Source organism: Cebus imitator, unplaced genomic scaffold, assembly GCF_001604975.1.
Source record: "Cebus imitator isolate Cc_AM_T3 unplaced genomic scaffold, Cebus_imitator-1.0 Scaffold367, whole genome shotgun sequence".
Classification (NCBI taxonomy): domain Eukaryota; kingdom Metazoa; phylum Chordata; class Mammalia; order Primates; family Cebidae; genus Cebus; species Cebus imitator.
The window spans coordinates 1,481,483-1,503,141 of record NW_016107682.1 but is presented as its reverse complement, the minus strand read 5'-3'; the positions used below and the strand labels follow the sequence as shown (position 1 = coordinate 1,503,141).

Here is a 21,659-nt window from a genome sequence, read left to right as displayed (position 1 = left end):
ACAAAAATTAGCTGGGCATTGTGGCGCACGCCTGTAGTCCCAGCTACTCGGGAGGCTGAGGCAGGAGAATTGCTTGAACCCAGGAGGCGGAGGTTGCAGTGAGCTGAGATCGTGCCATTGCACTCCAGCCTGGGTAACAAGAGCGAAACTCTGTCTCAAAACAAACAAACAAACAAACATACTTCACTGTGATGACAAGCAAATTGAGGAGAAGGCTAAAAAATACAAGGTGAATTCTTTCACAGTAGCATGAAAATTCTCTTGACAGAGGATTTCTTGGTGAAATAAATGTGTAGATGAACTAGAACAGCTATGAAGTTCTGAAATAAGAAACATTTGAATAAATCTGACTTACTTATTCAGCCATGCTAAATCTATTTAAAAGCAATACAATTTCCAAAACTTTCTTGCTCAAAGCTCAAATGTACACAATGCCACCTCTAAGAGGCAGGATGCTGGCCTAAACTAAAACGTCCCTTATGTCTGTTCTTACTACCTTCTTCTCTGGCTTGAGAAATGTTTTGATTTGTAAAAGTACTGGCCAATATGACAAAATAAAGACATGAATCATGTCACAATAGAATTTTATATATGTTTACTTATGTTTATTAATGCATTATCTGCCTTAATAATTTCAGTTAAAAAATGATGGTATGATGGTTTAAAGCTGGTTGAATCATGATTTTTATATGCTTATTTATCAAGAGTGAAAATAGAAGACTTAAAAATAGCTAAAAAGGGAACATGTGTCATAGTGTTGAATGTTTCTATAACTGTTGGTAAGGCTTGTTATCTAAGTCTGATGCAGAATTCTTAATGGCACTGAAATAGTTCTTTTCTCAGCCACATGGTATCCACTGGTGCTACGAGTCTGGAAGAGACTGGCTATGGGTACCACTTCTTGTCTTCAGCTGTGACTGTGCAATATCAGCAAGCGCACTTTGTATCTTTTCCAGAAGCATGTCTCCTCGATAAACAACATCTTCCAGACATGTAGCAGCTTCATGGTTTTCTTCTTCTAGCTTATATAAGCTAGCAGCCTTTATAAGACAGAAATTTTGAAATCTTTAGAGTTAACGAGAGAAGCAGTCGCAGAGGTACTTATTTTTAAATCTGGATGACTTTGCAATCATTGTGATGTATTTTTCAGCAAAGAAATTCTAAAAATCAGATAACTTCTAAGAATTTTCCTCATGTGAATTATTAAAAAGAATGAATTTTCAATTAGAAATCTCTAGATATCTGTAAGTGACTCCCTTCCACACTACATTTGGGCACCATTGTTCTAACCTACATCTAGAATGCCACCCTCCTCTCATTCTTCACTAGGAAAAGAGACACAATTCAGGAAAATAAGAGGTTTCCTTATAATGGAAAATTGAATATTATAAAAGGTGCTATGATTTGAATGTGTCCCCTCCAAAATTCATACATTAAAATCTAATCCCCAATGTGATGTTACTAAGAGGCGAAGGGCCTTTAAGAGGATATTAAGTCATGAAGGCAAAGCTCTCATAGAATTAGTGCCCTTATAAAATGGCTTGAGGTTGAAGAGGGAGCTCTTACTCTTTTGTCCTTCTGCCATGTGAGGAAATAGAAAGAAGGCCCTCAACATGGCCTTAAACATGGCCCTAAACATAGCACCATGATAAATAAAAATTTATTACTCATACAAAATGAGTAATAAATGTCTTGATGTTGGACCTCCCAGCCTACAGAAACTGTGAGAAAATAAATTTCTGTTCTTTATAAATTACTGTCTCAGCAGTGCTTCTGTTATAGCAGCACAAATGGACACAGACAAAGGGTATTAAACCTAGCTCCTTTAATTCAAAATTCTCTATTACTGGTAAAATTCTCAAAGGAATAAAGACTTACCTGTAAAGCAGCTGTAGACTCTTCACTGGGCAGGGAATCTATCAAAACATCAATGTCTTTTGCTGTTCGTGCAATCAGCGCTGCAAAAAGCTGGGCATACTCTAGAGAAAGATAATGCTAGATTAGGTTATTAGAAAACCTCAAGTTTTCAGAAACAAATTTTAAGTTAGTGAAACTGGAAACTTCACATAGCTTTTTCTGCACTAGGATTCTAATGATTAAAATATACACCAATCCTATTATACATTTAGCTCAAATTGGGAATTAAGCATAATGTATGTAATTTCATTTATTATGACAATATAGTGGTCACTTAAAAAATAAATTTATAAATGGGATGCCTTCCTTGTTAAGGTCCCTCATTCAGCTAAATTAATACAAATTCTCCTCTAAAGGACTAACAATCTATTAACTGACATGAACCACAATTATGAGATTTTATGTGGACTATAAATTTTTTATGACAAAATTTGTAATATCCTCAATAATATTTTTAGAAACAAAATAAGCTGAATTGCTCAATAAATCTAATTTTAAAGGATTACAATAAACGTGAGAGTCAAACAAAGAGAAGCTAAGAAAACCTGTTTACCTTCTGTAGGATTAGCTGGCTGGTCTTTGTTAATTGCTGTCTGAATATTACTAAAAGATGCAGGAGGACCACACTGCTGCAATACTCCAATGGCATTACAAAACTGATCTGCAAGCTTAGGCCAAAGAAAACATGTCAAGGTTAGGAAAGACTTATCAATTTTAAGGACTTTATTGACAACAACAACAACAACAAGTTTCTGTAATAATAATCTCTGAGCAAGGGAATAAAACAGAAAGGAATAATTGCTGATAAATTAAGCCAGTTATTATTAAGGTTAATTAAACATTTTACTTCTGCAAAGAAACTAAGTTTGGTATCAATCTAGTTGAAACAGTTGAAATAAAAATAATATTTATTTTCTTCTGATAGTAAAATGATAAGAGAACATTAGCCAATATTTATTATAAGCCAAAAGTAAAGACTTTTGGGGAACAGTGATGGAAATGAACAGTGATAGAAATTTGACTTGCAAATATCTACGTATGGCATCACGTCTAATGAAAATTTATTACTCATGTACAAAGTATATAATTCCTTTTCTGAAACTGGAGTAGTTACAAGCATAAAGAAATAGTGGGGAAAAGACTGCTCAGAAAAGCACCTTAAGTAATCAGAAACATATTTGTTCAAGACTCAATTTTTAAACTCTTGTGCTCTGAAAGTACTCCTTAAGTACTTTTAAAGATTGAGAACAGCAATTCCTTATCATCTCCAAATTAAATACGCCTATCCTCCCCACCAATTTCTCTCACCAGTCTTGACCTCTCAAACCTCCTATTTCTAATAAGCATTTCCACTGGGTTTCTCTGCCATTGTTCAATGACAGAACTCAAAGGCAATTGTTTCCTCTGTTTAATTTGTATTGACAGTCTCCAAGTCAACCAGTCTAACTACAGATTATTACTTTCCTTTGATCTTCAAATTCTACTAATACTACAAATCTTTCTCTTTTCCTCTTACTTGTTTTCCACTACTCCTTCATATTTGCCTAGTCATAAAGTCACTCATGACTAAATGGCTTTGCCCAGGTTTTGCTAATTGTAATGGAGCAATAAGTGATCAGCTGCTATACAAGTCTAGATCCTAATCCTAGTTCTATTAACTCAAGTAGCATTTTTCATTTTTAAATTGGATACATTCTCATATTACAAGATTGTTGTGAGGAACAGAGCAGACACAAAAATATTCAACACAGTGGTTATCTGTTCCATTCTTCAAAAGCTTTTAAGATCCATTTAGTCAACAAAAATTTATGGAAAATAACTATGACAAGTATTGTATATAAACACATAGTAAACGAGACATAGCTTCTGCACTCACAGTTTTCAGAGAGTAGAACAAATGTTAAAAGTTATACAAATAATTATGATTAGAATAAATGCTTAAGAAGATTCTCCCTATTTTGGTTCATATCACTCCATATTCCAATTTACTTCAGAACCTGCAGTTGAAAACACTCAATTCATTGTTAATTCCCTAACCACAAACTGTTTTTCCATCACTTAAATGTCTCCTGAATATACATTTTTTAACCTCTTGAAAGAGTATCTCTTTGTAAACATGTGCTTATATACAGCAGGCACTCATACTAGTTATCCTAAATGTTTCTCTCCAAAACCCAATTATCAGTATGCTTAACCTAAAGTTAAGGCCATATTCATTCTGTTCTTACTATCCTTCTAGTTACAAGACATGTATGAATATGAAAAATTCTCCCTAAAATAAGATTTCTATCCAGCATTACAATTTGATTTTGTAAAACCTCGAAGGAGTAGTTTCCTGAAGGAGGCTGGCTGGCTGGCAGCCCAGGCAAGTCCCTGCCCAGTAGAATTTATCTTGATGAAGTCAACATCTAGAGACTGGTCCTCTCAGCCTTAAAAACTATTGTTAATCACTTAGAGTATATCAGTTTATCACAAGTAGATTCACACTCTTCAAGGGTGCAAAGCCTGACGTATTAACAAAAATACCAAGTTATTAGCTTACAGTGGGAGGGGGGGGGCGGCTGGCAAGGAGACCAGGTACCTAGGTTTTCCTCGCAGCATGTTTTCTCTCCAGCCCCTTATCTAGGACATTAAATCACAATTAGACAATGAGAAACATAACTATCGATGAAAAACTATTTAACAGAAAACTATGTAATTTGTAATGGTAATAAGTATACCCACTGCCGCATAATGATGTCTTGATCAACAGGATGCATATACTATGTCAGTCCCCTATGGTTAGAACAAAGCTGAAAATTCTAACTGCCTAGTGACATCGTAGCGGTCCTAACACTGTAGCGCAATGCATTACTTAGTGCTTGTGGTGATGCTGGTGTAAACCAACCTACCACACTGCCAGTGTATGAAAGTATAGCACATACAATTATGTAGAGTCCATAATACTAGATAATGATACTAAATGACTTTGTTACTGGTTTATGCATTTACTGTTTACAAAACCCATTCATTTAGGGCCCATGATTGTATGTGCATCCTTTGGCTTTGCATCTGCTTTCCACTCAGGCAATACTGCGGAGGAAAAATAACCAGAAGGAACAAAATTGGGGAGCTACTCACAAGACTTGGCCTTTAATAGAATAGAATTTGGGGGAGATATTTAAAAAGTGTTTACGGGCCGGGTGTGGTGGCTCACACCTGTAATCCCAGCACTTCGGGAGGCCAAGGCAGGAGGATCGCTTGAGGCCAGAAGTTTGAGACCAGCCTGGGCAACATGGGGAAACCTCGTCTCCATTAAAAATACAAAAATTAGCCAGGCGTAGTGGCGGGCGCCTGTAATCCCTGCTACTCAGGAGGCTGAGGCGGGAGAACCGCTTGAACCTGGGAGGTTGAGGCTGCAGTGAGCCAAGATCGCGCCACTAAACTCCAGCCCGGGCAACCAAGCGAGACACGGTCTCAAAGAAAAAAAAGANAAAAAAAAAAAAAAAAAGAAATCTCTCTTTCACTAACAACTTATTTACTATAAAAAACTGTTAAGGATCCTTTAGATTATGGGACAGAATTTTATTCTATACACTGTGAAAGTCCCCATCCAACCTTTGGAAGGAAAAGACTTGGCCAGGCGTGGTAGCTCATGCCTGTAATCCTAGCACTTTGAGGGGCCAAAGTGGGCGGACGGCTTGAGCCCAGGAGTTTGAGACCAGCCTGGGCAACATGGGGGAAACCATGTCTCTACAAAAATACAAAGAAATCAGGGGTCATGTGCACCTGTAGTCTCAGGTACTCAGGAGGCTTAGGTGGGAGGATCTCCTGAGCCAGGGAGGTCGAGGCTGGAGTGAGCTGTGACCACACCACTGCATTCCAGTCTGGCCAATAGAGTGAGGCCCTGTCTCAAAGAAAAAAAAGAAAAGAAAAAAAAAAAAAGGACTCAAACGGAAAGGTATACGAGGATTAGAAGATTTCCTATCATAAAGATGTCCCCAAACTGATGTATTCTAAGGGGTGACCAAGAGACAAGAGATGGAAGGAGACTCTGGGCCCATAGGAACGAGCTAAGATGAAAGATCTCTCACCTCACCTCAGCTTCGCTCCCGCACCAACCTGAAAGCGCTGACATTTCATTACAAAAACCCAGTCATCCAGAGCATGAGGCCTCCCTTGGTGAATTAAAATTGATGAGGAAAGAAAAAAGCTTCTGCTTCTCCCCCCAATCCCCAAAAGAAAGAGATTCCGTAAGCACCACTGATAATAAAACTGTCCTCAGGGAACACGACAGGACCGCGCAGCCCACAGGTCTCGGCGGTCTGACCCGGACAAGAGCTACCTTCCCGGTCTCGGTATCCTCAGCCGAAAGAGGCTGCTCCCTGGCACGGCAGCCGGCCTCAAACCTCCAAGTTCGCGGTGGCGCCTCCCGAGAAAGCGCTTTATGCCGAAGCCGTCTCTCAGTTCGGTCTCCACTTCCAAGTTTTGCCTTTTGGGCCCCTTTCCTCCCTTGTTTTACCTCAGGAAACAGAAGGACAGAGGTTAATGGAATGAAATTCCTCACCGAATTCACCGCGTCTTGCAGCTGCGTGAGCCGATCCGCCATGTTTCTCTTGCACACCAACGGACGCTGAAACAGCTGCTCTTCCGCAACTGGGCTGCTCTGGCACGCGTCTTGGCCAATCACAGGGCTGCGTTCTTGGAAGGGGTGGGGTCGGAGAGAACTGCCCGCCCCGTCAGGAGGGGCTGGGATTCCCCGAGGCGTCCTTTGTAGAGCGGGCTACACCTGGGTGAGGCTGAATCTTTTTGAATAACTGGGGAAGAATGGTAGGGGTCCAGTTGCTTTGAGGGGCTTCTTTAGATTTTCAGGTGTTAAAGGCTTCAGAGATTGTTGGATTCTGCGGAGATTTTTTTTAGCGATTTCTCTCACCCTCATGTATTTATTTACTGACCAAATTGAACACTAGATATTTATATTATTTTTTTTTCTTTTTATATATATATATATATTTATTGCGTTTTAGGTTTTGGGGTGCATGTGAAGAACATGCAAGATTGTTGCATGGGCAGCAAACTACATTGCGTACATGGCAATGTGGTTTGCTGCCTTCCTCCCCATCACCTATAGCTGACATTTCTCCCAGTGTTACCCCTCCCCAAGTCCCTACTCCCCCGCTGTCCCTCCCCTAGTTTATATTAATTTTTTTATATCGCCATGAAAGCTTCAGTTGCTTTTGCTTTCCAGGTTTCAATAATATATTCAATATTATTGAATATAAACTTTATATTATTAAAAGTTTCTAACATATACAAAAGTACAAAGTGTAGTGAACCCTCGCATACCTTTCACCAGCTTCAACAGTTTAGCAACTCACAATCTTGTAAATACTTTGGGTTTTACATTTGTAGTAACTCTCTATTTATTTTTCAGAAAACAACCTTTAACAAGGTTTCCAGTGGACCACAAAACATATATACAGCAAGCAAACTCACGAGTACTTGGGAGTCACAATATGGGCTTTAAACAAATATGAGTTTACTCATATAACCAACCTTCACATGTACCCCTGAACCTAAAATTAAAAAAAATAATAAATTCAAATTAAAATTCATGAGGTAATCATGAAGGACAGGGTTAGGGTGCCTTCTCTGTCACCTTTGAGCTGAAGAGGTTGGGGCTACCCATATAGAGACTGGGTGCTCACTTTCATTCTGAGTGTGGGTGGGCTGGGACGGGTGACACTCAATAAACAGAAAGCGTCCAAATGGTCAGAAACTAACCTGGACAGTAGTGACCATGTGCGGAGAAGGAGGGAAGAAGAGCGTTTAGAGTTACAAGGGAAGGTGTAAGTGTAGGTAATTAATAAGCTTCTTTGGTTTCTGTGACAGTGAGGAAATCCCTGTGAGGAACAGAGGAGGGTTAGTGGAGAGGAGAGTGGAGGTTTCACAGTATTATTGTTGGAAAAGAGATTCCTGGAAAATAAGCTACATGCATTGGTAGGGCAGGTTCACTTTTAAGAAAAATCAGCTGCACAATTTAGATTTCGAGTTGGGACGTATTGAGAATTTAAGTGTGAAGAGTGATAATAGAAATTTGGTATTTAAGGAAATTTAGCCTGAGGATAGTCTGGTAAAAAATGAGTTTGGAATCGGCAAATAATAGGTTTGTAGACTTCAAACAAACTCTCATATCCTCTTTCTCAGACTGATTATTCGTGATTGCTGCAGGGAAGGTGGGGGACACAGTCCCTCAGAAACAGCTTGTTGGATTTATCCCAACCCTTGCTGGGAAGCACCACTTCTGCCGCACACCCATGTGCCACACCCATCCCCAAAGAGTCTGCAGTCATACTGGGGCCTCATTAGGAACGTGGTTAAGGCATGCTCCCCATAATGGGACTAATGAGAGATCACTTTATAATTTGTTTTGACTGTAATTTGGAAGGAATCTATGACCTTCTTCTCCCACCCTCACTTAAGAGTGTACCTTACTGAATGCCTGCCATATGCCAGGAAGTATATCTAGTGATCTGTTTGCAAAGATGCATAAGCCAAGGACTTGAAGGAAGGTTTTGCAGTTGTCCAAGAGTGAGATGAGCTGGGCCTAGAATAGAGTGTTGACAGATAAGAAGGAAAGACTAAAATATATTTTTGAGAAAAAAACTAATATGGATTGGTGACTGACTGGATATAATTTAGCCTACTCAGTTTTACAGCCTGATTGAAGGGAATGCGGGTACCTGAAGTAGAGAAGCCACTTCAAGGCAACTCACATTGTGACACAGCTTTTGTCCTGCCATATCTTCCTAATAGGTCTTTGCTTCTGTGCCTCCACAGAGACCTCAGGTTGATATCCAACTATCTCTGCCTGATTTTCAAGTTTCACTATAATCTGGCTTCAGCAAACAGACCCAGCCTTGCCACTTGATAATTTTCTGAGTAAAATAATCCTCTGTTTCAGCCAAGGCCCCTGACCCCTTGGTTTTCTGGTTCTTCAGCTTCTTTTGGAGAATCCGATTAAAGAATCAGGTTAAAGAATCAGATAAAAGCTGTGGACCATTTCCCCAGAGGAGGTCCACAACTTAGCCTACATTTGAAAAGGGGTTTATGAGTTTCTTGAAGCTGTAGACTTCAGGAATAACTCACCTGCCAAATATAGTCTATGCATCTAGCTCAGGATTTCTCAATGGCCACACTGTTGACTTTTTGGTCAGATTATTCTTTGTTGTGGGGTGCTGATCTGTGCATTGTAGGATATTTAGAAGCATCCCTGTCGTCTACCCCTGAGATACCAGTAGCATCCCCCCAATCCATTTATGACAACATAAAGTATCTCCAGATAGTCCCAAATGTCCCCTGGGGGGCAAAATTGCTCCCAATTAAGAACCACTGGTCTTGCTCTTTCCTCATTCTTTACCATTCCCAAAGCAATTTCTTTCCTGCTATTTAATTCTTACCTACCTTTTTAAGTTTTACACTTCTCATACAAATTTTATAAATTGCTAGAGTCTATAGGGACCTCTCCTTTCTTCTTTTCTTGATTTGGACGCTTTCTCATATGCTTTTTCATTTGCTTCTCTTGTGATACCAACTGGATTATATGGTTTTAGGAGCAGGAACCCAGTATTATAGATCTCATATTTTAAACACACAACTTTGGCAAGTACTTTCTTTGAAACTTTATATTATTAAAAGTTTCAAACATATAGAAAATTAGAGAGTATAAAGAACCCTCGCTTACCCTCATCACCTTTAGCAGTGAGCCCTCATAGTCAATTGTGTAAGTAGTTTGGTTTTTATGACTGTAGCAACTCTCTATTTTTTCAGAAAAACGTCTTTAACAATTTTTTAAATAACTTTTTTTTTGAGATGGAGTCTTGCTGTTGTCCAGGCGGGAGTGCAGTGGCCCCATCTCGGCTCACTTTGACCTCCGCCTCCCCAGTGCAAGGGATTCTCCCACCTCAGCCTCCCAAGTAGTAGCTGGGATTACAGGCATGCATTACCATGCCCGGCTAATTTTTGTATTTTTAGTAGAGACGGGGTTTTGCCATGTTGGCCAGGCAGGTCTCGAACTCCTGATCTCAGGTGATCCACCCACCTTGGCCTCCCAAATGGGATTACAGGCGTGAGCCACTGTGCCTGGCTGAAAATACCTTTAATACTCACAGTTGCAATTTATTAAATATCTAAAATGTTCCTAGTGCTGGGATGAATATACTATGAATAAGTATTTTCTATGCTACACCCCTTGAAATTCCCTAAACATGCTCTGCTGTTTTACAATTCCATGCACACCATATAAAAACGCCTATAATTCTTTCTTCCTTGTATGAAATGCCCACACTTCCATCCACATTTCCACTTTGTTCCCTTGGTGATTGTCCTCACAGTCCTCAAATGTTATTTTCTTTATTGTTGTTATGACTATTATTTTTGAGACATAGTCTCACTCTGTCACCCAGGCTGGAGTGCAGTGGCACAATCTCGGCTCACTGCAACTTCCGCCCCCAGGATTCTAGCAATTCTACCTCAGCCTCCGGAGTAGCTGGTATTACAGGCACTTGACACCACACCCAGCTAATTTTTTTGTATTTGCAGTAGAGACAGGGTTTCACCATGTTTGCCAGGCTGGTCTTGAACTCCTGACCTCAGGTGATCCTTTTGCCTCGGCCTCCCAAAGTGGTAGGATTACAGGTGTGAGCTACCATGCCCAGCCTATTATTTTTTTACTCACCACTATACTAGTGAAGAAAATCTTATTTTAACCATCTCTTTATAAAAGCCTTTCCTGAATTCTGAGAGAAGGTTAAATGCTCCTAATCTTTACCACAATTTTTCCTTACACTTCTATAATTGCACTGAGCATACTGAGGTGTGATTATTCGTACATGATGCTAATTCATCAACCAGTCCATGGGTTACCTGCAGGCAGAAAACATATTCTGTTTCCATATTTCCAGTACCTAACATCGAGCATTTAGGCTGGCACACAGAAGCTGAATACATATTTATCAACCAACTGAATGAATTTTCTAGCATAATAATTATATATAATAGCTACTAAATAAGCATTTATGGAATTTAACTTAAACAGTCAAAGAATGTAAATAGCTACCCACAAAAGAGCATAAGAGTTAAAAAATACAGGACGAAGGTGAGATTAGAGTGGAAAAGAATAAATGGGCAAATTTCACAGAGGTTCAATCCTGCCTTTGGATCCTTCCCTGGATCCTTGCTCCCAACTCCATTTAAGGTATCTTAGGTTTTATTTAAAAATCTAGAGTAAGTTTTCTCCCTTCCTTCTTCTCTCCCTCCTGCCCTTCCTTCCTTTTCTAAATTTTAACAGACTTTTGTTTTATCAGATACTGGATCTCGCTTTGTCACCCAGGCTAGAGTACAGTGATACAATCATGACTTGATGCAACCTTAAACTCCTAGGCTCGAGAAATTCGTCTCCTTCAGATGCCTGAGTATCTGGGACTACAGATGTGCCCTACCATGCCCAGCTAATTTTTTTTTTCTTTTTCTGTTTTTTGTTTGTTTGTTTGTTCTGTAAGAATGGGGATCTCACTATGTTGCCGGGCTGGTCTTGAACTCCTGACCTCTAGAGATCCTCCTGGCTTGGCCTTCTAAAGTACTGGGATTACAGGCGTGAAGCTACCACACCTGGCCTAAACAAACTTTAAGGCTCTAATTATGCATATCTTATACTTGGGAATCTTTTCAGTTTCTGCGTTTCCTTTCAATGCATAGAAAAAATAAACTCATCTGCAAAGCTGCTAAGCTAGTTTGCTTCTCAGCTCTCCAATGGAACTCTTACATGAACATGAAGCCCCAGGCAATCATCCTCCCAAACTGTCACAATACTGTACTTAGAAGCCAAGGTAAGGAGGCCCTGTTCTGATTGCTGACACATCTATCATCAGCTGTCATGTAGGCACAGGCAACTGCAGGCATGGGGAACTGTGATACAAAGGTATGGAAGAGAGAGAACAGGCTCAGTTCAGGAAATTGAAATTAATGCAATGTGGCCAGCATGTAGAGGTCTGATTTTAGTTGCAGCAAGAACCTAGGGAGGTGAACAAGCACTGCATCACGAAAAGCATTTATGTGTCAGACTCAGGAAGATGGACTTATGTCTTGAATGCTTTTACAAGAAAACCCTTAAAATCATATTATCTTTTACAAAATCATAATTTCTTATTCAAAAATGATACATTTTAATGTAGAACTTTTTTACAGAAATGTGCAAAGAAAATCATTCTTAATTTAACCACCTGGAGATAACTATTTTAAACATTCTGCATATATTTTTCAACCTTTTTTCTCTATGCATATAACCAGGAATGCATATTAAAAAGGAAACAAGGGCTGAGCACAGTGGCTCATGCCTGTAATCCCAACACTTTGGAAGGCTGAGGCGCACGGATGATGTGGTCAAGAAATCAAGACCATCCTGGCCAACATGGTGAAAATGCATCTCTACTGAAAATACAAAAATTAGCTGGGTGTGGTGGCACTTGTGACCCAGCTACTTGGGAGGCTGAGGCAGGGGAATGCTTGAACCCAGGAAGTGGAGCTTGCAGTGAGCCAAGATCCACCATTGCACTCCAGCCTGGGTGAAGGAGCAAGACTCTGTCTCAAAAAAAAAAGAAAAAGAAAAAGAAAAAAGGAAAAAAGAAAACAAGGCAGGCACAGTGGTGCGAGCCTATAGTCCTAGCTAGTCAGGAGGCTCAGGCAGCAGGATTGCTTGGGTTTGAGCGGGAGTACAGTCATCTCCCATAAACACTGCCACTTTAATTTCAGCTCTCTTTTTAGCCTCATACATTTCGAGGAAATCACTTCTCTTCTAACTACAAGCAGCTGGAAAGAACAGACAGTAAAACACAAGACAGCGCAGGCACAAAGGGAGGTGGGGGGAAAGTTTCTTGGGTAACTGCCAAACTTCACCCTCATGCAATGGACCCCAGGAAAACAGTGGGCTTTAATAAGCACATTCCTTTCTCTTCAGGTGCTCCAAGATAGGGAAGCTAAAAGCAGACTCGGGGGTATGCCTGCAGCTGCAGGAAGATGTATGGGAACAGATATACAACTCTCCCTCCTAAGCACCACAAAGAGGTACCAAAGCAGTCCAAGCCTCTGATAAAGTCTCCCACCCTAAATCCTTAAAAACTTTTTGTCTGTAAGAGACTGTGCCCCTAACCTAACCAGCCAGAAGCTCCTCTCAGGTTTGTTTTCTCTAAAATAAACCTGTCCTGGACTTCCAAGTCACCTTTTCTGTTCTTCCTCTTGAATTCTTATATCTCGGAGTTTGAGGCCAGTAACATAGTGAGATCTTGTCTCTTAAAAAAAAAAAAAAAAGTGCAAACAAACAACAAAAGTGTAACCATTTCTCTGAGTCAATAAAAAATGTATGTTTTAAAAAAAGCTGGATACTATATATATTTATTGCATCATAAGTTGCCTTTTCATGAAGACTTCAATCAGTTGCTTTCTAGAATATAAATGAAGGGCTGCACAGGATCTATTATATAAATGTATCATAGGATATTTAACTCCTAATTGTTGGGCATTTATGTTGTTTTAGATGTTTTTGTTACTCTAAATAACACCTTGATGCATAGTTTTGTACACTAATTTTTTTTAAGAGATAGGGTCTCACTATGTTGCCCAGACTGGAGGGCAGTGGCTATTCACAGGTGCAATCATAGAGCACTGCTGCCTTGAACTCCTGGGCTCAGGCAATCCTCCTGCCTCAGCCTCCTGAGTAGCTAGGACTACAGGCATGTACCACTTCCCCCAGATTATACTAATTTTTATGTGTTTATTTAATTACATACTTTAAAAGTGGAATTATTATACCAAATCTACAAAAATAAGATTTTTAAACATTTTTTATGTAGATTACTTTTTTAAAGTGTATATTCCCACTATCCCTACTTAAGAATTCCTTCTTCTCAGCTCTTTTATCCACACTGGATGTCCTTTTACTTTTAAAATATTTACATCTTAGTTTGTTAATTTGATTTTTTTGTTGTTGTTGTTTACTAATGAGATTGACATTTTTTCATGTATTTACTGGCAGTTTGTATTTCCTTTTTTGGGGGTGAAATTCTGTATTCATGTCCTTTGCTAATTTTTATTTTTTGGTCATCAGCTTGCCTTTTCATATTGCTTATGTATTTACTTTAATATAATTATCTCTGTAAAAGTATTTATGTAGCCAAGTCTACCAATCTTTTTCTTTATGGTTATTTTCTTTGCTGTTGTGCTTCTTAGAAAACTCCTCCCATTTTGAGATCAATTTATTTATTTATTTATTTATTTTTAAAAAGCACTCCTCTACTAGCTCTTTTATGGTTTTATTACTTTGGGATTTTGTTTTGACAATTATTGTGAGACAGAGTTCTGATTCTTTCTGCCCATAGTGCAGCTAATCAGTAAGAACACAATTTACTGAATACTGTAATTCATCCACTGATTCAGATGCTACCCTTATCATAACTGTTCTTTTCATTTTCCTTGGATTTCATCTACTGAGGGTTATAGGAATAGGGGCGTGTGGGAGAGTGAAAAGCACCACAGAAATAGTGCCACCAAAAGCGTGAAAATTTGGACCAGGCAGTGGGAGAGCAGAAAAGGAATTGTGCCTGTGACAAAGATTATTTGCTTGGCCAAACTTTATTATGGGTTCTGAATCTTCTGCTAGGTCCATCTGTGCACTTCTTTGTAAAAATCCAGTTTTAGCAAAGAACCCCCTTTCCTCCATATCTGATCAGTTTCCTCACTCTCCACCATCCCACAGGTGATATCCTGTCTTCAGGAGGAGTCCTGTTAGGTCACTTTCACCAAATGCCCCTTACCTCTGATGTTTCCTCTTAGTAATTTTCTGTCCACTGAACTCCATGCTGCTCATTGGTTATAAATTCCCACTTGCCCGTGTTGTATTTAGAGTTGAACCCAGTCACTCTTCCCCACTGTAAGAGCTAGTTGCAGTGGTCCCTATGCCAATTGAGACAGTCCTCAGTAGTCTTCGTTCCGTGCTTTAACAAGTATCAATGAATAATTTTGTCTTCAACACCTCTTCACATTACGGTCACAGCTATAGGTTGTTAACTTAGTAGGGGATTAACTCAACATGTAATTTCCAAGCTATAGTTGCTCATTAAAATATATAAGTGGAAAAATTTAAAAAGCAGGAAAGGAAAGCATTATCTTCCCCAAGTAACGTTGAGTCTATGCATCTGATTCCACATTTTCGATGAGCCAGCTGTCACATGGACTACGTATGTGACTTAGAAGTTCAGATCAGGCCGTGTCTTCGAGGATATTTCGTTTCGAGAAAATGAAACTATTTTTAAATGTAGTGCTCATAACTGGTGCGGTAACCACTACACAAACAGCATTCTCCCGGCGTTTTTATACTAACATATGCCTCAGCAGGGAAGGCAGTTGATACTGGGGGAAATAGCCTTCAACTGTGTTTTTCGCAACCGATTCCTCTTTTTTGCTGTTGTAAAGAGCCGTTAAACATCGGGAACAGTAGCCTGGTGACCGCAACAGAAAATTATTTTGTACTTTCAAGGTGGTTTGCATGCGTGGTGAGATACAAGTGGGAAGACCGGGCCTCAAGCCAGGTCTTTCTTCCTGGGGGTTCCCGGGAGCGCCGCGGGCTGCGAGTTCCCCGCCTGCCGGGAGGAGGCGCGCTCTGCCTGGACACGCCCCAGCGCGGCCCGCGCCCAGAAACCCGTCGCGGTGACGCAGCGAGAGCCCGGGAGGAGCCGCGGGAACGCGCGCCTGGAGTAGAGCGCCGGAAGAGGAAAGCTCTTGCTGGGGCCGGGAGTGCGGCTGGGCTCACGCCGGCGGCTACGGAGCTGGCAGGTGCGAGACGTCTGCACCTGGCGGGCGATGGCGCCCGGTGCGGGCGCCCCGGGGTAGCTCGGGCGAGGCTGTGGGTCCCTGGCGCACACGCCCGCACCCCTCCCTGGCCTTGGCGAGGGCCCTGCCCGGCCCAGGCAGCAATGGGGCTCCTGCAGCTGCTGGTCCTAGCGGTACTGGCATCGGAACGCCGGGTGGCTGGTGCAGCCGAGGTCTTCGCGAACTTCAGCGAGGGTAATGTCGGGGCGCCTGGCTTCTGCAGCCCAAAGTTGCTTTTGCATTTCTTGCAAGGTCAAAATCCGCCCGAGGTCTGTCAACCTAGCAGGGAGATGGTACTGGGGGCGTTGGTACACCCCGGTTGGTGAGTTCAGAACCGGTACTCATGGACCAGAGTTCTTTCCTGCAGTGGCAACACCCATGGCTAAGCAGGCGTTATTGTCAACCTTCTCATTTAGGCGGAGGAAATGGGAAGACAGAAATAATTCTTTTTTTTTTAAACACAGTATTATCTGCCTTGGGGAGCAGCCATGTTTGTGGCTTTAATGTAACTTACTAAAGCGCCCCTTTGCTCCCGAGTGGAATGTCTTAGCTTCTGGACAGCCAGACTTTGGGTGGAACTAAGGGCTTAATGACTGATGGTTCTCAAGCTGCATGGAGCTTTTACATCCCCACATCTAGAGGCTTTTCAAATTCGTTATGTTCTGTAGAGTTTGAGAGGAAAAATGAACCCAGAATCGGGCTTTATTTATTTTTAAAGAGCCTTTACCATCTAATGTATTATTAATGCCATCTGGAGACAGGAAAACATTCCATAATCGCAATGAGAAATGGACTTTCTGAATTACGCATACATAGAAATACAGATAGAGAGTGTATAGCCTCAATTCTACAATTTCAGCCACAAATGAAAAATAAACACAGAAGCACAAAAGCTTGCCAGTCCAGGTATCAGAGTTATTCTCCTTACTTGAGGGCAAGAAATTTCTAATTGATTTGATCTCAAAAAAGACAAATGTACAAAAACCAACTATGTTGTCTGTTGTCTCATATCCAACAAGAAATAGATCTCTGTGAGAGATCACAAAATTCTCAATCATTGCAGCTACCAACAGGAAATAACTTGTCATCCATAAATGAACTGTAAAGAATAACAGTTTAATAGAGACTAAAACTAAAATGAGAAAAACAAGAATCAACAAAGTTCTATTGCCACTTCAAATTCACCTGTGGGAGCCAAGAAGAATCATGCCTGGGCTTGGCTTCCTGTGAGTACACCATTTTTGATGATATCAGGTGACTCTTGCTCATCTCAGTGAGAACTCAGAATGGGATATTAGAGTGTAGGTCTTGTGCTTGGTGAATGGGTTTTGGCAACAGCTCACGGTTTGGTAATGTAAAATGTAAAAAGCGGCTGTGTCTGGCGGCTCACGCCTGCAATCTCAGCACTTTGGGAGACCGAGGTGGGCAGATCACCTGAGATCAGGAGTTCCAGGCTAACCTGACCAATATGGTGAAACCCCGTCTGTACTAAAAATACAAAAAATTAGCTGGGCATGGTGCCGGGTGCCTGTTACCCCAGCTGCTAGAGAGGCTGAGGCAGGAGAATCGCTTGAACCCAGGAGGCAGAGGTTGCAGTGAGCCGAGATCGCTCACTGCGCTCCAGCATGAGTGCGATAGAGCAAGACTCTGTACAAAAAAAAAAAAAAAAAAAAAAAAAAAAAAAAAAAAAACTAAAAAAAAAAAAAAAAAAAAAAAAAAAAATGTAACGGTACTAGTTATGCCAGGCAGATCATCATGTGCTTTTCCATGAAGTTAAGCACATTCTATTTTGTTTTGAGGTTAATAGACTAGTTGCAGTTCTGAAACATATTTTCTGAATAATGTGATTGTATTCCTATGTGCTTATCTTTGAAAAGCCTTTGTGCAAACTGAATCGTAGGATCTTTGTATAGGACTGAGGCCAAAGCTGAAAAGGACAATTTTTTTTATTTTTTATTTTTATTTTTGGCAGAAAAGCCTTGCTTATAATAGGGCACTAACATTCACTGCATATAGTGTGTGCCAGGTGCTTTCCATGTGCAGTGTTATTTAATCTCCAGAACCCTGCAATTTAATGACCTTCCTCACTTGTCAGAGGAACAAATGAACAGCTACTAGGGTCACAGATAGGATTTGAACCCAGGTGTGTCCCCCTGCAAATTTCATAGTCCTTCCACTTCAGTGAAGCTGCCTTTCAATAAGAATATCTTACATAGCAAGGTGTTTTGTACTTAATCCTTCTGTGCATCCTCATTCCTCAAAATAGTCTCATGATGGAGGTAGAAGAGATGCTATCTCCATTTTAACAGGTGAAGAATTCGAGATATTAGAGTTTGTAGTTGATCTAGGCTATCCCCTGAGTCAGAAGAGCAGGGATCCAGATCTTTTTCTTTCTAGTTTGGTGCTTTAGTATTTAATACCTAGAAATTTTTATACAAAAGTTAAATTTTAATATGAATAAGTTGAGAAATTATTTTTTTCAGACACTGTTTTTAGCCTCTTTGCTATGATTATAGCACTGATATTCCTCAATGTTGTTCTTTTTGCCTTGCATTAATATTGTCATTCTGTGCAGATGGGCAATGTGGGACTTAACTGCTGAGTGATAGTAGAAGCAGATATTCTCTGTATCTGTCAGATACAAATCAATATGGCAAGGTAGAAGGGTGTAGTTCAGGATGTGTATAATCCTCCTAGAAAATGGCTGATCGAATTGCTGTTTGATGACTGTGATAACCACACAAACTGAAGAAACTGAGCAACTGCTGTAATTTAGGAGGATTTACCCATCTTTAGCAGGATGAGCTAATTTGCATGACTTGGGTAGTAGCTTGAATGCTAAATAAAACTTGGAAGGTGGCAGATGGAGTTCCTACAATGTCTGAGGAGGGTGCTTTTTGTGACCAGTAGGCACATGAGATGGATCATACTTTTAAGCAGTTTTCCCTTCTCTTGGAGTCCCAGTTTACTGCTACCCTTAAGTAATTGAACACAGCACCATTTGGGCCTTGCAGTCTTTGTGCTATTGATGGTGCTTTACGCAATATAGCAAGCCATTTGTGGTTAGTTGCAAGTGCTGTCTTTCTCTAAAAAGTATATGAAGCTAATATGCTCATTTTTGTGTTTCCTTTAAACTTTTAAGGCTATTGAACATTCGTAAGAAGGTAACAATGAGAAATTGGAAGGGGCAGTTGACTTCTGACCAACTCAAGTATCTGAACCATTTTTGTTTTTAATCTGAAGAGAATTATGAAGACTAGGCTATGATAGATTTCTCTTAGAATTTGGTTGTTGTGTTAAAACACAAACAATAGAAGTAAATTTTAGTAAAATAGTAAAAAGTATGAGTTGGAAATTTTTATGGTTGCCAGATTAGGATCTGATTGGGAAAGATAAAGGAAAAGATTAGGATTGAGCAACCCTTTTTAAGTGGAACTATGGGAAAGAAAAAATGATTCTGGGTAAGAATAGAAGATAAGTATGAAAAATCATTTCAAGTCCCTTCTATAGGTTAGATGGCAAAAAAAAAAAAAAAAAAAAAAATCTTTTTAAAGGAAAGCCAGTGTAAGTGCCACAACTTGATGTTAGCCATTTGCTTTGTTATATCTTTTGATGTGCTGTCTTTTTTCCTCCTACTCTCCAAGTCATAAGATCTAATTATGCCTCATAAAATGCTTCTAATAAATCCTTTTCCAGATGCCTTAGAAGTGAAGTTAAATTGCTGTTAACTTCTTTAGGATTCTTTTGGGTATGTGTCTTCTTTTGCTAAATCTCTTTTTATGAGCAGAAATTAAATGAGTTTCTACCAGACTGAGCTGTTTAAGTTGTCTTGACTTTCAGTACCCTTTGTTGTCACTCTGCGGAAGCCTTTCTCAACATAGTGCTTATGATGTTCCTGGAACTTCTGTGAATGCCTTGAACCTGTTAGTCCCTTTCTAACCGCTAATTAATTTGTAGGGCTGCCCTGAGTGCCTGATTCTCTTTCTTTTCTTTCAATAAGGAGATGAACCTCTGAAACACAGGAAGGCTAATGGAAGTTAATAAATGATACTTTATTGTGTAGCCTTGGGTAGTTTAAAAAATTGTTTCTCATTTGTTTGATACTTTCAGCAGCCAGCTGATGGCAGCACGGTTACCTCAATTTTACTTTGAGGGAACTGAGGCCCAGAGGAAATAAATTACTTGCCTGAGGTCACATAGTTCAACCAACATTTAACAAACATTTACCGTATGCCAATTAGGTGACTATACTGTGTTAGACGTTGGAACATCAAAGATGACAAAATCCTGCACAGCCAGGAATCAAACCACAACTAATTTGGTTAAAGCAGTCTTCTGAAAAAATTGTGCAATGGCTGTTGGATTGCCAAGGTTACACTGCCAAGTTATTTTCACACAGAAGTTAGGCTAAAGATAACTAAGACTGGGAAAAAATACATTTATCCTTTGCTTGTTCATCAAACATTACCTTAGGAGTTCTCAAACCTGGCTAAACATTGGAATTACATGGAGAACTTTTTATAAAAGGCGTATTGGTAAAGAGACAGCTAGAAATAGAAATTTAAAAAGAAAAAGCAGGCCAGGCGTGACCTTTGGGACATTAAATTCCTGTTAACTTTGGGAGCACTTTGGGAGGCTAAGGTGGGCAGATTTCGAGGTCAAGAGATTGAGACCATTCTGGCCAAAATGGTGAAACCTTGTCTCTACTGAAAATACAAAAATTAGCTGGGTGTGATGGCATGTGCCTGTAGTCCCAACTACTCAGGAGGCTGAGGCAGGAGAATTGCCTGCACCTGGGAGGCGGAGGTTGCAGTGAGCCGAGATCGGCTCCAGTGCAAGACTCCATCTTAAAAAAAAAAAAAAAAAGGCTGTCGTTCAGTCTGTAATCCCAGCACTTTGGAAGATTGAGTGGGGGAGGATCTCTTGAGGCCAGCAGTTTGATACCATTCTGGTCAACAGAGTAAGACCCCGTCTCTATAAAAATTAAGAAATAAAATTAAGAGAAAAAGTAAATTTACAGTAGCTCCAAGAAATATTACCTATTCCGGGATGATTATCATGGGATATGTAAAGATGTCTACAGAGAAAATGATATAATACATCCCAACATTCTTGAGATAAATTGAGAAACTAAAGAAATAGAGGAATATCTCAAATTCATAGATTAAAAAATTCTAAAGATAAAGATATTTTAAAGATATAATTTCTCCCTAAATTAATTCATATATTCAGGGCCATCCCAGTCAAAATCCCAGCAGCCTTTTTTTGTGTGTGTATTTTAACAGGCTGATTTCTAAAGCTTATGTGGAAATGAAAAGGATCAGAAATAGTCAAGACAGCTTTGAGAAGGAAGAACAAATTTGGAGCAGGAGTTAAGAGAGTTGTAATATTTGCATTAGGCTTGGTGTCTGTAGCTAGACAAATAAGCCAGTAAAATGTAATTGAGAATCCAGAAGCAAACACGTTAGGTTCACTTGGCTTATGTGAAAGGTGGAACTGCAAAGCAGTAGGGAGAGGGTAGTATTTTTAAATTATTTTATTTGTATAAATTTGTGGAGCACAGGTGTAGTTTTGTTACTTGGATATATTGTGTACTGGTGAAGTCAGGGCTTTTAGTGTATCCATCATTGGAATTATGTACATTGTACTCATTAAGTAATTCCTCCTCCTCGGCTGCCTCCCAACATCCTCAGTCTTCAATGCATATCAGTTCACAGTGTAGGCCCTTAGGTGCCCATTATGTAGCTCTGATTCATAAGTAAGAACATGCAGTACCTACAGGGTGGTATTTCTAGTGAAGGTTGCTGCGAAGTAGATAAACATATGAAACAATAAACTGTGAC

General features: G+C 40.0%; 2 protein-coding genes across 4 annotated transcripts in view; one reads left to right on the top strand and one right to left on the bottom strand.

Moving 5' to 3' along the window:
• Positions 1-575: 575 nt before the first annotated feature.
• On the bottom strand, positions 576-6,572 carry MED21 (mediator complex subunit 21). 2 transcript variants are annotated; one of them, XM_017507048.2, is made up of 4 exons: positions 6,464-6,572; positions 2,471-2,585; positions 1,879-1,979; positions 579-1,040 (listed from the first exon to the last, which is right to left on the bottom strand). In XM_017507048.2, the coding sequence occupies exons 1-4, from the start codon at positions 6,503-6,505 to the stop codon at positions 864-866; spliced, it is 435 nt and encodes a 144-aa protein (XP_017362537.1). In that variant the 5' UTR covers positions 6,506-6,572; the 3' UTR covers positions 579-863. The 2 variants fall into 2 exon arrangements, with proteins under 2 accessions (XP_017362538.1, XP_017362537.1); XM_017507049.2 differs by lacking the exon at positions 6,464-6,572 and having other exon boundaries at positions 576-1,040; positions 1,879-1,995; positions 2,471-2,580.
• A 6,353-nt stretch (positions 6,573-12,925) lies between these two features.
• TM7SF3 (transmembrane 7 superfamily member 3) overlaps positions 12,926-21,659 on the top strand; it is a 46,330-nt gene continuing 37,596 nt past the window's right edge. The window contains exon 1 of one of the 2 annotated variants that reach the window (XM_037730903.1): positions 12,926-13,004. In XM_037730903.1, coding sequence (XP_037586831.1) covers positions 12,950-13,004 — 55 coding nt within the window. In that variant the 5' untranslated portion in view covers positions 12,926-12,949. Of the gene's footprint in view, positions 13,005-15,666; positions 16,012-21,659 lie in introns of those variants that run through there. The other variant, XM_017507047.2, reaches the window with a different exon arrangement.

Bases quoted from the DNA above. Each gene is read 5' to 3' on its own strand.
- MED21 (XM_017507048.2), bottom strand. From the start codon at position 6,505: ATGGCGGATCGGCTCACGCAGCTGCAAGACGCGGTGAATTCG. The intron at 2,586-6,463 runs GTGAGGAATTTC...CTTTGGCCTAAG, and splicing joins TGCAAGACGCGGTGAATTCG to CTTGCAGATCAGTTTTGTAA. The intron at 1,980-2,470 runs GTAAACAGGTTT...ATCTTTCTCTAG, and splicing joins GCCAGCTAATCCTACAGAAG to AGTATGCCCAGCTTTTTGCA.